The following is a 13,770-nucleotide window of genomic DNA, read 5'->3' as shown; positions in this document are numbered from 1 at the left end:
AACAGTCATGTGTTTACATCTATTATTTTTCTGAGAGTTTGGGAGTGTTATTAGATCAGAAATGAATACACTATAAAAGTTAATATCTAAGTAGAATAAGGTCTGTAAATTATTCTTGGACATTAGAAGAGGTTAAAGAATTGAATGGTGCAATAACTAACTTCATTTGGTTGGGTTGTGCAAAATGTTAGGAAAATAATCCTAGTATAAGTGGTATTGCATTAGGAAGCTATGAGAGTTAACTTTCAGCTATGAGAGTTAACTTTCAACTTTGCTAAGACTTCAGGAAAGTTTAGATTAGATCCTGTTGTGGACATAATTCAGATGTTAATGCAAGTAATTATTCAAATTGTTAAGTCTGCATTATAAAAATATGTAATACAGTATTAGACTAGAGAGAATGTATGCTCATTACTGGCATGAATGGAATGGAATCTGGAAATACATCAATTAATGCTTATCCATACATATCCATCCATTAATGTTTTAACAAAACTCGTGTCCATCAGTACCTCTTCATGTTAATTTTAATCTGACATGTTAGTAGTTAATGTAGGCTAGCACTTAAATGCATTGCCAGGACTCTTGAGCAGAGTCTTTGAAACTCTTGTTGCATTTAAAAGTTCTCAGGGCACTATTTGAAGATGATCATGGGGAATTACAGCCAAGTTTTGTCCTAACTTTTAAAGAAAGATGTATTGTCATATCAGGTTTCCTTGCATTAGTGGATGCTTACCATTACCAAATTTCTATACCTCAAATGCACATTACTGCATTTGCCAGTGTTCTGTGAACATCCAGTAACACCTCAAACCTTTTTCTTAATCATTGGATACTACAGTACCTATATTCCGCCAGCCCCCCCACCCCACCCCACCCCACCAGAAGTTTCCATGTTTTATTGTTTTACAGCACTGGGTCACAATGGATTTAATTTGGCTTTATTTGACACAGGTTCAAAGTGAAAACAAATTTCTACAAATTGGTCTAAAATTATTACGATTATTAAAAACAAAATAATTGATTGCATAATTATTCACCCACTTCAAGTCAGTATTTAGTGGACAACACGCACAAAATGCTGGAGGAACTCAGTAGGCCAAACAGCATCTTTGGAAAAGAGTATAGTCATGTTTTGGGCCAAGACCCTTCAGCAGGACTGGAGAAAAAAAAGATGAGTTAGAGTTGGAAGGTTGGTGGGGGGGGGGGGGAGGGCCTGTGGAAGCACAAAGTGATGAGTGAAACCTGGAGGGGGGAGGGGTGAAGCTAATAGCTGGGAAGTTGATATTTGGGAGAGATACAGGCTGGAGAAGGGGGAGTCCCATAGGAGAGGATAGAAGGCCATGGAAGGAAGAAAAGGGGGAGAAGCACCAGGGGGAGGAGATCGGCAGGCAAAGATATAAGGTGAGGGAGGGAAAAGGGGATGGGGAATGGTGAAGGGGGGGGCATTACCAGAAGTTGGAGAAATCAATGTTCATACCTTCAGGTCGGAGGCTTCCCAGGTGGAATAAAAGGAGTTGCTCCTGCAGCCTTCCTGTAGCCTCATCGCAACAGTAGAGGAGGCCATAGATTGACATGTCGGAATGGGAATGAGACAGTGGAATTAAAATGGGTGGCCATTGGGAGATCCAGCTTTTTCTGGCAGGCTTGGCGAAGCAGTCTCCCAATCTCTGTCGAGTATCACCGATTATACAAGAGGCTGTGCCAGACACAGTATATGACCCCAAAAGACTCACAGGTGAAGTGTTGCCTCACTTGGAAGGACTGTTTGGAGCCCTGAATGTTAGTGAGGGAGGTGGTGTAGGGGCAGGTGTTACACATATTCCACTTGCAAAGATAAGTGCCAGGATGGAGATCAGTGGTGAAGGACGAATGGACAAAGGGAGTTGTGTAGGGAGCAATCCCTGCGGAAAGCAGAAAGTGGCAGGGGGGTGGGGAGGGAGAGATGTGCTTGGTGGTGGGATCCCGTTGGAGATAGTGGAAGTTTCGGAGAATACTGTGCTAGATGCGGAGGCTGTTAGGGTGGTAAGTGAGGACAAGAGGAACCCTATCTGCGGTGGGAGGATGGGGTAAGGGTAGATGTTTGCGAAATGGAAGAGATGCAGTTGAGAACAGCGTTGATGGCAGAAGAAGGGAAGCCCCTTTGAAGGAAGAGGGCAGCTCCTTCGTTTTGGAATAATGCATCTTTGGCAGCAATTACACCCTTGAGTCTGTGTGCATAGGCCTCTATCAGCTTTGCACATCTGGACACTGCAGTTTTTCCCCATTCTTTACAAAACTGCTCAAGCTCTGTCAGATTGCACGGGGATCATGAGTGAACAGCCATTTCAAGTCCAGCCAGAAATTCTCAGTTGGATTGAGTTCTGGATTCTGACCTAGCCACTCCAGGAAAATAACTTTGTTGTTCTTAAGCCATTCCTGTGTATCTTGGCTTTATGCTTGGGGTTATTGTCTTGCTGGAAACAAATCTTCTTCCAAGTCATAGTTCTCTTGCAGACTGCATCAGGTTTTCCTCCAGGATTTTGCTGCAGTCCATAGAACCATAGAACATTACAGCACAGAAACAGGTCTTTTGGCCCTTCTTGGCTGTGCGGAACCATTTTTCTGCCTAGTCCCACTGACCTGCACCTGGATCATATCCCTCCATACACCTCTTATCCATGTACCTGTCCCAAGTTTTTCTTAAATGTTGTAAGTGAGCCCGTATTTACCACTTCATCTGGCAGCTCATTTCACACTCCCACCACTCTCTGTGTGAAGAAGCCCCCCCCCACCCCAATATTCCCTTTAAACTTTTCCCCCCTCACCCTTAACCCATGTCCTCTGTTTTTTTTTCTCCCTAGCCTCAGTGGAAAAAGCCTGCTTGCATTCACTCTATCTATACCCATCATAATTTTATACACCTCTATCAAATTTCCCCTCATTCTTCTACGCTCCAGGGAATAAAGTCCTAACCTATTCAACCTTTCTCTGTAACTCAGTTTCTCAATCCCGGCGACATCCTTGTAATCCTTCTCTGCACTCTTTCAACCTTATTAATATCCTTCCTGTAATTTGGTGACCAAAACTGCACACAGTACTCCAAATTTGGCCTCACCAATGCCTTATACAACCTCACCATAACATTCCAACTCTTGTACTCAATACTTTGATTTATAAAGGCCAATGTACCAAAAGCTGTCTTTATGACCCTATCTACCTGTGACGCCACTTTTAGGGAATTTTGTATCTGTATTCCCGGATCCCTCTGTTCCACTGCACTCCTCAGTGCCCTACCATTTACCTTGTATGTTCTACCTTGGTTTGTCCTTCCAATGTGCAATACTTCACACTTGTCTATATTAAACTCCATCAGACCATTTTTCCAGCTGGTCCAAATCCCTCTGCAAGCTTTGAAAACCTTTCTCACTGTCCACTACACCTCCAGTTTATGTATCATCAGCAAATTTGCTGATCCAATTTACCACATTATCATCCAGATCTTTGATATAGATGACAAATAACAATGGACCCAGCACTGATCCCTGTGGCACACCGCTAGTCACAGGCCTCCACTCGGAGAAGCAATTCTCTACTACCACTCTCTGGCTTCTTCCAATGAGCCAATGTCTAATCCAATTTACTACTTCTCCATGTTACCTAGCGACTGAATTTTCCTAACTAACCTCCCATGTGGGACATTGTCAAAGGCCTTACTGAAGTCCATGTAGACAACATCCACTGCCTTCCCTTCATTCACTTTCCTGGTAACCACCTCGAAAAACTCTTCATAGATTGGTTAAACATGACCTACCATGCACAAAGCCATGTTGACTCTCCCTAATAAGTCCCTGTCTATCCAAATACTTGTAGATCCTATCTCTCAGTACTCCTTCCAATAATTTACCTAATACCAACATCAAACTTAACTGTCTATAATTTCCCGAATTACTTTTAGAGCCTTTTTTAAACAACACAGCAATCATTTTACCCTCTACCTTCACAAGCCTTCCAGGGCCTTCTGCAGTGAAGCATCCCTGCAGCATGATGCAGCCACCACCATGCTTCAAATTGGGAGTGGTGTGTTTTTTATAATGTGTGGTGTTTGGCTTACGCCAAACGTAGTGTTTAGCCTGATGGTCAAAAAGCTCAACTTTGGTTCCATCAAACCATAGAACCTTCTAGACTTCAGAGTCTCTCATGTGCTTTCTGGCAAACTCTAGCTGAGATTTCATGTGAGTTTTTTTTTCAACAGTGGCTTTCTCTTTGCCACTCTCCCATAAAGCTGTAACTGGTGAGGCAGCTGGTCAGCAGTTGTATGTGCAGTTTCTCCCATCTCAGCTACTGAAGCTTGTAATTCCTCTAGAGTTATTATAGGTCTCTTGGTGGCCTCCCTCACTAGTCCTCTTTTTGCACAGTAATTCAGTTTTTGAGCTCTAGGCAGATTTACAGCTGTGTCATGTTCTTTCCATTTCTTGATGATTGGCTTAACTGTACTCCAAGGGATATTCGGTGACTTGAAAATTTTATTGTATCCATCTCCTGACTTGTGCTTTTCACTAACCTCTTCACGGTGTTGCTTGGAGTATTCTTTTGTCTTCATGGTGTAGTTTTTGCCAGGATACTGACTCACCTGCAGCTGGATTATTTAATACTACACAGGTGATCTCCATTTAACTAATTATATGACTTCTAAAACCAATTGGCTGCACCAGTGATTTGGTATTAGATATTAAAGGAGGTGAATACATATGCAATCAATTATTTTGTGTTTTATATTTGTAATTAATTTAGATCACTTTGTAGGGGTCTGTTTTCACTTTGACACGAAAGAGTATTTGATCAGTGTCCAAAAAAAAGCCAAATTACATCCACTGAGATTCAGTATTGTAAAACAATAAAACATAAAAGAACTTCCAATGGGGGATAGATACTTTTTATAGGCACTGTGTGTACTTCCAGCTTAATCCAATCATATTGTTTTTATATTAAAGGAAATTTTAAAATGACTTAGTTAGCAACTATTGCTTTGTTCTACAGGATGATATAAGTGCTATGGAAATGGAAGAGGATAAACGAGACCTAATTTCTAGAGAAATTAGCAAATTCAGAGATACTCACAAGGTAGTACCAAAATTTATTTTATTTCTATAAATATGAGCACAAGATCTACACACACTTGCTTTTTTTAGAAAGCTGATAGGTCTTTAAAACATTTGCTATCAGTAAGATTATCATTGTTAAATTGAGGTAGTCAGTGACTATCCCTTTCAGTCATTAATATATGGATGAATATTACTTTGGGCCCATTTTAAGTTAGAATTACAAAGAAGGACAAAATAAATTCATCCATACTGTATATTTGCACGTATAATCTGATTTTCTCAGGTGTACTTAGAAATGAATTGTAAGGGGGATACATTTTTTTGTTTTTATTTAGTTATTGGAATTCAGTATTAGTACTAAAACCATTTTGAGTTATCAGTTGATCAGTGGATGTTGATAAGTTTTAATGCATTGTCAGGTTATTGCTTGTGGTGCATTTAATAACCAAACTTAATAGTACAGGAATTAAATCTAGCAACTTAAGAATGCAAATTTGAGAAGGAAGAACAAAGTTAGAACCTTGCCTTCGAGCAATTGCCTAGTGGACTGTAAGTGGTACTATTGAATCGTTAGGCGTAGAAGAAGAAAATGGGGTAGGGAAATCCAAAACAGATACCATATAACATGCATGGAATAATGTACATGCCCTTAAAGCTAATCTATTCATTGACCCCCACCATTATGATAGAGATCATATGGTGACTAAAGCAAGATGAACTCAGAACTTGTGAAAATGCATGGATAGGACGTAAGTATGAGCTTCCGTTTCTTTTTTATAAAATTCATGGATGCCCCCTTAGAGAAATATGCAAAGGTGCAGCTGGTCATTCTTTAAAGTCGTTTGCTTTCACAATCTTGAATAATCTGTTTATCTCCCTACTTCTGGTTTAATGCAATTATTTTCAATATTGGGAACTTTTAATATGTGTACAGTCAACCTTTGCATGTTTTGACTCTTGTATTGTAATGTATTTGCTACAGTCTTTCAGACTGTTGCTGTCAAAAGTTCAGTTTAACAGGGGGTGTCCATTTAGAGTACTGATGAGTCTGAAGAATATGAGGTAAGACCCAATAAGCTTATCTTTTCCCTCCTTTCTCCTTTGCTTTTAGTTTATATTTGACATTTAAATTAAACTATTTAAATTTATTATTTTCATTCATTCCCTTTCTTTTTAAATCTAAGGCAGCTTGCATTGAAAAATATCCATTAACATCAAAGTAGTTGGAATCATTTGTAAGTCAGTTAATTTTTTAAGTTTAAATAATGATAGGAGTGTTAATTGCATTGAAAACTGAATTAAAATATTAAAGGTATGGTGATATAAAGCTTTTAGACCTACCTTTTAATATTTCTCCCTAGTTATGTCAAGCTTGTCCCAAGAAAATGTATTCAGCTATAAGGGATTTCAGAATTTTGTAAGTATGTAAAAGAGTGTTTTACTACTTGAAGAGGTAATAGTAAAGCTAGTAGCCTTTAGAAGAGGTAAGTTTGTACAAATCCTGTAACTCATTAATTGAATTCCTTTCTGTTGAAGAAATAGCCCTTTATGTGATATTTAAGTATTGTATATAGGTGGGGTGGTCTTGTAGTAACAACAGTTTTAACAATATAGAATAGCCTGGGAATTTGATGGCATGCATATTTGCCCTATTTCAATACATCTTAATACATTAAAACATTTCTCAAGCTAGATATGTGCATCTGCGCTTAATACACTTGGCATATTTGAAATCTATTTTGCACCTCTTCTACCATCAGTTATGGCAGTTACATCAGTATATCCAGCAGTAGGTGGTGGTGATAGTTATATTTTCTTATTGCCTCATACTGATTGGATAAATTGATGTGTTGTAAAAGCTTCCTTTTCATTATTGTTTGCTGATTTGATAGTCATTGATTGCCGATCGCCAACAAGAGTTTTGAGGTAAGAACCTGTGTTTACAGTTGTTTAATACTTTTTCAATTGTTGCATAATGTTTGTTTAATAATTTACTGTTTAATTGTAAACTAGGGATGATTTATTGTATGTAACATCTTGTATATTGTAAAAGTTGCTTTTTCTAATGTGTTGGCATCTGCTGGTGCTGACAACATGGTTATTCTATTACTTGTGAACAATTTACTTGCTCTTCCCAGACATTTAGCTTTTAGGCAATGTTAATCCAGTCTTGACGATCCAAGTCCTAGCAGACCACTGTAAGTCAAATCACTTCAAAGGATGGATTGTAGTCTGTTCATTTTCTAGTAGGAAATCTGGCATAATGTTTTTTTAAATAAAATTTTGATTGTTTTATCTGTATTTAAATAATTATATAAAGTTGTGTGTTACTGATACAGTTGACAAACTTTATGTCAACATCCTTTTTTATGATCTTGAGATTAATACATTTTTGTAGCATTGCAATATTGTAAATATCTCTAATGAGTAAGAATTTTTTTAATTTTTAGAAACTAGAAGAAGAAAAGGGGCGACGAGAAAAAGAAAGACAAGAAGTTGAAAAGGAGAGAAGAGATAGAGAGAAAGAACGTGAGCGAGAAAGAGAAAGGCGTGAAAGAGAGAAGGAACGCGAGAAAGAAAAGGAGAGGGAACGGGAGCGTGAGCGGGAACGGGAGCGGGAACGAGAGCGTGAGCGGGATCGGGATCGTGAGCGAGACCGGGATAGAGATCGTGAGAGAACGAAGGATAAGGAAAGAGAACGCGACCGAGAAAGGGATCGAGAGCGGGATAAAGAGAGAGAAAGGAGCCGGGACCGGGAGAGAAGCAAGGATCGAAGTAGATCCAGGTGATTATTTTAGGAAATGGTTCCTGTTTCACTAAGTTATATCTTAATCATTCACTTGCCTGAAAATAATCTTTCATGATACATTTTCACCGTCCCTGGTTATATTCTAATATTTATTTTTTCAAATAGTTGCTAGAAAGAGTAGTGACTTTTTGAAGATTTGGTGTCAGTTGCATGATCTTGAAATAAGATAATGGAAAATCAGCTTCTACCAAAGCAAAGTACAAGTTTACTATGGCATAAAAGCATTGACATAAAAGACATTGCTTCACCCGGGGGGGGGGGGGTGTGGATAAGAAAATAAACTGTGGGTACTATCGACTTTTCCATCCTGATCTTTGTATCTTACTACTTTTACTGCTTGGCCCGTTTATTTTCATGCTCTGCATACACACTACGCATTTCCTCTTCACTCTCGCTTTTTCTGCTGCCAGAATATGGAGATAATTTCTCCCAAGTTTCTTGGGCATCTGTTATAATTGTACCTTGCTGCCAGAGTTGGTTATTTAGAAACATAGAAAACCTACAGCACAATACAGGCCCTTCGGCCCACAAAGCTGTGCTGAACATGTCCTTACCTTAGAAATTACTTAGGGTTACCCATAGCCCTCTACCTTTCTGAGCTCTGTGTACCATTCCAGGAGTCTCTTAAAAGACCCTATCATATCCTCCTCCACCACCATCGCCGGCAGCCCATTCCACACACTCACCACTCGGCGTTTAAAAATAAATAAATAAATAACTTACCCCTGATATCTCTGTACCTACTTCTAAGCACCTTAAAACTGTGCCCTCTCGTATTAGCTATTTCAGCCCTGGGAAAAAGCCTCTGACTATCCACACGATCAATGCCTCTTGTCATCGTATACACCTCTATCAGGTCACCTCCCATCCTCTGTCGCTCCAAGGAAAAAAGGCCGAGTGCACTCAACCTATTCTCATAAGGCATGCTTCCCAATCCAGGCAACATCCTTATAAATCTCCTCTGCACCCTTTTTGTGCTAGGCTGTTTATATAATGTTGTAGTTTTCAGCCATAAGACCATGCTAACATTACTTCTGATCAGATTCTTACATTTAATGGAAATTTGCAGAGAGAAAAGCCGAGAAAAGGAGAAGAAAAGGGATAGGGAAGAAGATGAAGAAGAAATGTATGAACGTCGGAAACTTGAAAGGAAGCTCCGTGAGAAAGAAAATGCATACCAAGAGGTGGGAAGCTGAACTAGATGAAAAGTATTGCTAACTTAGTCAGGTTGGAGATAAACTAGAGGAACATATACAGGTTTAATTTGTCTGGGTGTATTTGATCTTGGCATTGTTTGATGTTCTGACTGGTGCTCAAAGTTGGGGCATCTTGTGCTCTCAGAATTTGATTTCTTAATCTCCATCTAGAAAGGATACTAGAAGTTATTTTAAAGGATTTGTGTAATTTAAGTTGATTTCAAAATTCTAAATGCATAATAACATTGATGGTTTGTACTGTTTGCTGAACCACTCGAGTTAGTACTGAATTTTGCCATTGGATTTGAAGCTGCTGTGTTATATTAAATTTGGATTTGTTTAATTAATATTTGGCCTTTTTATATAGCGTCTTAAAAATTGGGAAATAAGAGAACGGAAGAAGGCCAGAGACTATGAAAAAGAAGCTGAAAGGGAGGAAGAAAGAAGAAGAGAAATGGTAAGTGTAATGTACTGAAACACAAACCAAAATCTTATTAAAGATTCTGCGTCTGCATATGATTGTTTTAAAGTTTCATAATTTCTGTTCTCGTTTCTTGGTCACAATTTAAACACGTTACTATATCCCATTTCTATATTTAAATTTAAAGGTAAGTCTATAAAACCGCATTGACTCGCTAGGATTTGGATCCAAATTATTGTTAACCTAGGCTGAAACATATATATCCATTTAAAAGTTATAAGATATTTTGATAACTGAAAAAGACAAGTCATAATTCTATTTTTTTTAAATTTACAGACCATGGTAAATCGAAAACAGTTTGTGTTACTATTCTTCCCTGGCTTCCCGTCCCGTGATCCTCTCCCTTCTCCAGCTCTTAGATCCACCCCTCCCCTCCTGTCTTCTCCTATCATTTCGGATCCCCCCCCCTCCCACTTTCAGACCTCTTACTCTCTCTCCTTTTAGTTAGTCCTGACAAAGGGTCCCGGCCCGAAATGTCGACTGTACCTCTTCCTAGAGATGCTGCCTGACCTGTTGCATTCATCAGCATTTTTTGTGTGTTGAGTTTCCAGCATCTGCAGGTTTCCTTGTGTTTGTGTTACTATTGCCTGTTGATGCCTAACTTACACAAAGGCCTCCTTTCAAAAATCCTGGATTTAGATGATGTAGATTTGTACCTAATTTCACTTCAGCTGTTCCTTGCTTCTCTCCTGATGAATTTTAAGACTTGACCTTTGGGTTGAGGTACTCCAAGTGAAATGTCAAATCCATAGTTGCCCTTGTCAAATTGTACATTCAATGGGAAATTCACAATGCAAGACTGAATAAATCAAACCAGCAAAGGTAGTTCAGAAAATGAGATTGCTGAATGCATTTGAGACTGCCTGAACAGTATGTCATAAAATCAGCTAATGTGCAGACCAGTTTTGCAGTCATTCCTGGGTAAAATGGAATTCAATCTTGCACTTGTATTTAAACAAAGTCAATTAAATATGTATGATGAGGTGGCTAGAACGATTTGTGAAACTTGGTCTCAGGTTGTCATAATAGATAATAATGGGAACCATTTAAAAAATATTGTCAATGAAAATTAATATAAAGCTATTCAAATTGTTAACTGAAGGACCTTTATTGAAAATAGATTATAAGGTTTCTTTGAAGGGAAGGGAATTTACAACCTATATTGAGAACTGGAGGAAGAGATTGATTATAATTTTCTAGTTACCTGCTAATGAAGCTTTTAGGAAGACAAAGTACAAAAGAATGAGGTCCGATTGAGGAGGAAAGAAAGTGGAAATGCAAAGTTATTTATTTTGGCTGAGAAATTTAAAATATTAAATCTTGCACATTTGTGACAAAATATTAAATATTTTTAGAGAGACTTGGGTGTCATTTATATATGACAAAGTTAACATGTAAATATTTGTTAGATATTTACTTTTATTGCAAGTGTGTTGAAATGGCAGAATAAGAAATTCTTGCCTGTAGATGTCAAGAGATTTTTGGGGCCTTTTCCAAGAGTATTATTTGCAGTTTTTCCCTTTAAATCAGGGGTCCCCAACCTTCTTTGCACTGCGGACCGGTTTAATATTGACAATATTCTTGCGGACCAGTAGTCAAATACGTTGAGTTTACCCACAATGACGATGAAGCCTTGCGCGGGCACCAGTGCGCATGCGCATTGTGACCTGCCGATTTTTTTTTTCCCCTGCAAATACTTTTTGGCGATTCTGTACGGTGGTGGGGGGGGGCGGGGGGGTGTTAATCATGACCGGAATATAGGTGATAAGTGGCTAATACACTCAATTTCATTTCTAAAAGGGTTTATCTAACGAATTTAATATTAAACACACAGCGCATATTTTCCTCGCATGAATATAGTGATAAGTTAATTATCAGGGGAGCTTGAAGTTAAGTGTTGAACGAACTTCCAGTAGAAGTGGCAGAAGCAGGTTCGATATTATCATTTAAAGTAAAATTGGATAGGTATATGGACAGGAAAGGAATGGAGGGTTATGGGCTGAGTGCAGGTCGGTGGGACTAGGTGAGAGTAGCGTTCGGTACGGCCTAGAAGTGCCGAGATGGCCTGTTTCCGTGCTGTAATTGTTATATGGTTATATAAGTCAATAGCATCATCACATTTTAAGTAACATTTGGATATTAAACACACAGCACATATTTTCCCCGTATGAACATATAAAACCATTGCGACGCACCAATATCGCTGTATCAGTGGGAGCCCTGGGCTCGTTTCCCTGCAACAAGACAGTCCCATCGAGGGGTGATGGGAGACAGCGATACTCGAAGGGGCTTCCTTATGTCCAGTCTATTCCGCAATTTAGTTTTTGTTACATTCATCGCAGAGATAAGTTGGAAATGGAAGCAATGTTTTCAGTGCTTCCGTGGCTATCTCAGGATATTCGCCCTTGACTTTGATCCAGAATGCCGGCAGAGATGTTATGTCAAACATACTTTTCAGCCCGCCGTCATTTGCAAGCTCGAGGAGTTGATCTCCTTCCCGCTCTGACACGGATGACGCGCGGGTAATGACCTCACGTGTGTTCAAGCTCAACAGTGGGCGTGACAGGGAATGAGGAAAGGTGCAGCTGACTCATATCGCCAAATCATATCGTTCCCTCGCGGCCCGGTGGTTGGGGACCGCTGCTTTAAAGGGTGCTTTTCTTTCAGAGTGAATACAGTAGCATGATTTCATACATTAATTCCTGCAATCAGGAGTTACCTCAGGAGGAGAGATTGAATGGGAAGAACTCTACCACTACTGCCTTCTAACGGCAACGTAGAGTAGCCAATTCACCTACCACCCGATGCACCTTTGAGGCATGGCAGGAAACCTGAAGTGGAAGATTGAAGTGGGTCTTTGGTACTGTGAAATAGCAGCTGTACCTGCTGTGCTGCTATGACATCTTTACACTGAGGCTAGAAATTTGCTAGTTCAGGTGTCGTATATTCCAGCAATCTTGTTCCTCATATAGTGAGTAGATTGAAGGCTTGACTGACTAGTACTTGGGAATATAATCATTATGGATTTGTGTAGGAAAGTTTGAGAATAATCTCTTCAGGAGATGAAATAGCAAAATGGGAATTTTGGATAGATTTATGAATGACTCTATATACTGCGGCAATATTCAAAGCACAGTATAAACAATAGCTGTGGTTTGTGGTTATCAATGTGATTAAGGAATTGTACACACTACACAAAGTCTCTAAGTTAGGAAATTAAACTGTTCGATGGCTTTTTTTGTTACCTCTGCAATTACTTCCAACACAAGAGAATTCAAACATCTAGTCTTGATACTCAAGTGTCAATACTGTCACTGAGTACCTGTTCCATCAACATTTTGGGGTGTCACCATTGACCAGAACTCATCTAGGCTGTGAAAAGTGCTCATTCAGTCATATCTCAAAATCTTCGCATCATTCACGAGCCACAAACTGGTGTGATGGACAATCCTCCACCTGTGTGGGCGAGTGCATGGCCAACCAAACTCAAAAAAAAAATAAAAGTCACAGCCACATTCATGACAAGATAGAGCACATAACTGACATCCAGGCGACCAACCTAAACCATCACCGAGGCTAAATCCTGGTACTGCCTCCATAATTGCATTGTAGGTATGTCCCTACTATAGAACTGCGGTGGTTCACCATCATCTTAGCGAGGGCATCTGGGGAATGCTGGCTCAGCCTGCAAAGCCCACATCCTTTGAGTAAGGAAAAAAGCTATGCTGCAGGTTATTCTACTGGTGGAGTTTATTTAATGGTAAGTCTTCAGCTATAAATAGTAATTTAAATGTACCTTTATCCACAGACAAAAGAGGCAAAAAGACTGAAGGAGTTTTTAGAAGACTATGATGATGATCGAGATGATCCAAAATATTACAGGTGATTCTTGTGTTTAGATCTTCTGAAATATCCACAGTATATTTTCTCATCTTCAGTTTATGTACTTGAACAAAACTCTTGTCTTAATTTCAGAGGAAGTGCTTTGCAGAAACGCTTAAGAGATCGAGAGAAAGAAATGGAAGCAGATGAAAGAGATCGCAAGCGAGAGAAGGAGGAACATGAGGAAATTCGGCAACGTTTGTTGGCAGAAGGACACCCAGATCCTGATGCAGAGCTTCAGAGGGTAAATCGTGACTTGAAGATTTTTTTCAATGATTTAAAAACAACGTTGTAGTTGCATTTAAATGCATGTTATTA

At 39.2% G+C, this 13,770-nt stretch overlaps 1 protein-coding gene across 11 annotated transcripts in view; it reads left to right on the top strand.

The window, feature by feature from the left end:
- rbm25b (RNA binding motif protein 25b) overlaps positions 1–13,770 on the top strand; it is an 81,721-nt gene that overhangs the window by 51,815 nt on the left and 16,136 nt on the right. For all 11 annotated transcript variants that reach the window (XM_063053558.1, XM_063053596.1, XM_063053606.1 and 8 more), the window contains 6 exons: positions 5,020–5,103; positions 7,535–7,869; positions 8,963–9,077; positions 9,457–9,546; positions 13,379–13,452; positions 13,546–13,696. In XM_063053558.1, the coding sequence (XP_062909628.1) occupies positions 5,020–5,103; positions 7,535–7,869; positions 8,963–9,077; positions 9,457–9,546; positions 13,379–13,452; positions 13,546–13,696 (849 nt within the window). The remainder of the gene's footprint in view (positions 1–5,019; positions 5,104–7,534; positions 7,870–8,962; positions 9,078–9,456; positions 9,547–13,378; positions 13,453–13,545; positions 13,697–13,770) is intronic.

The sequence above is a fragment of the Mobula hypostoma genome, chromosome 1 (assembly GCF_963921235.1).
Source record: "Mobula hypostoma chromosome 1, sMobHyp1.1, whole genome shotgun sequence".
In the NCBI taxonomy this organism is placed as follows: domain Eukaryota; kingdom Metazoa; phylum Chordata; class Chondrichthyes; order Myliobatiformes; family Myliobatidae; genus Mobula; species Mobula hypostoma.
This window is presented reverse-complemented; position numbering and strand designations above follow the sequence as displayed.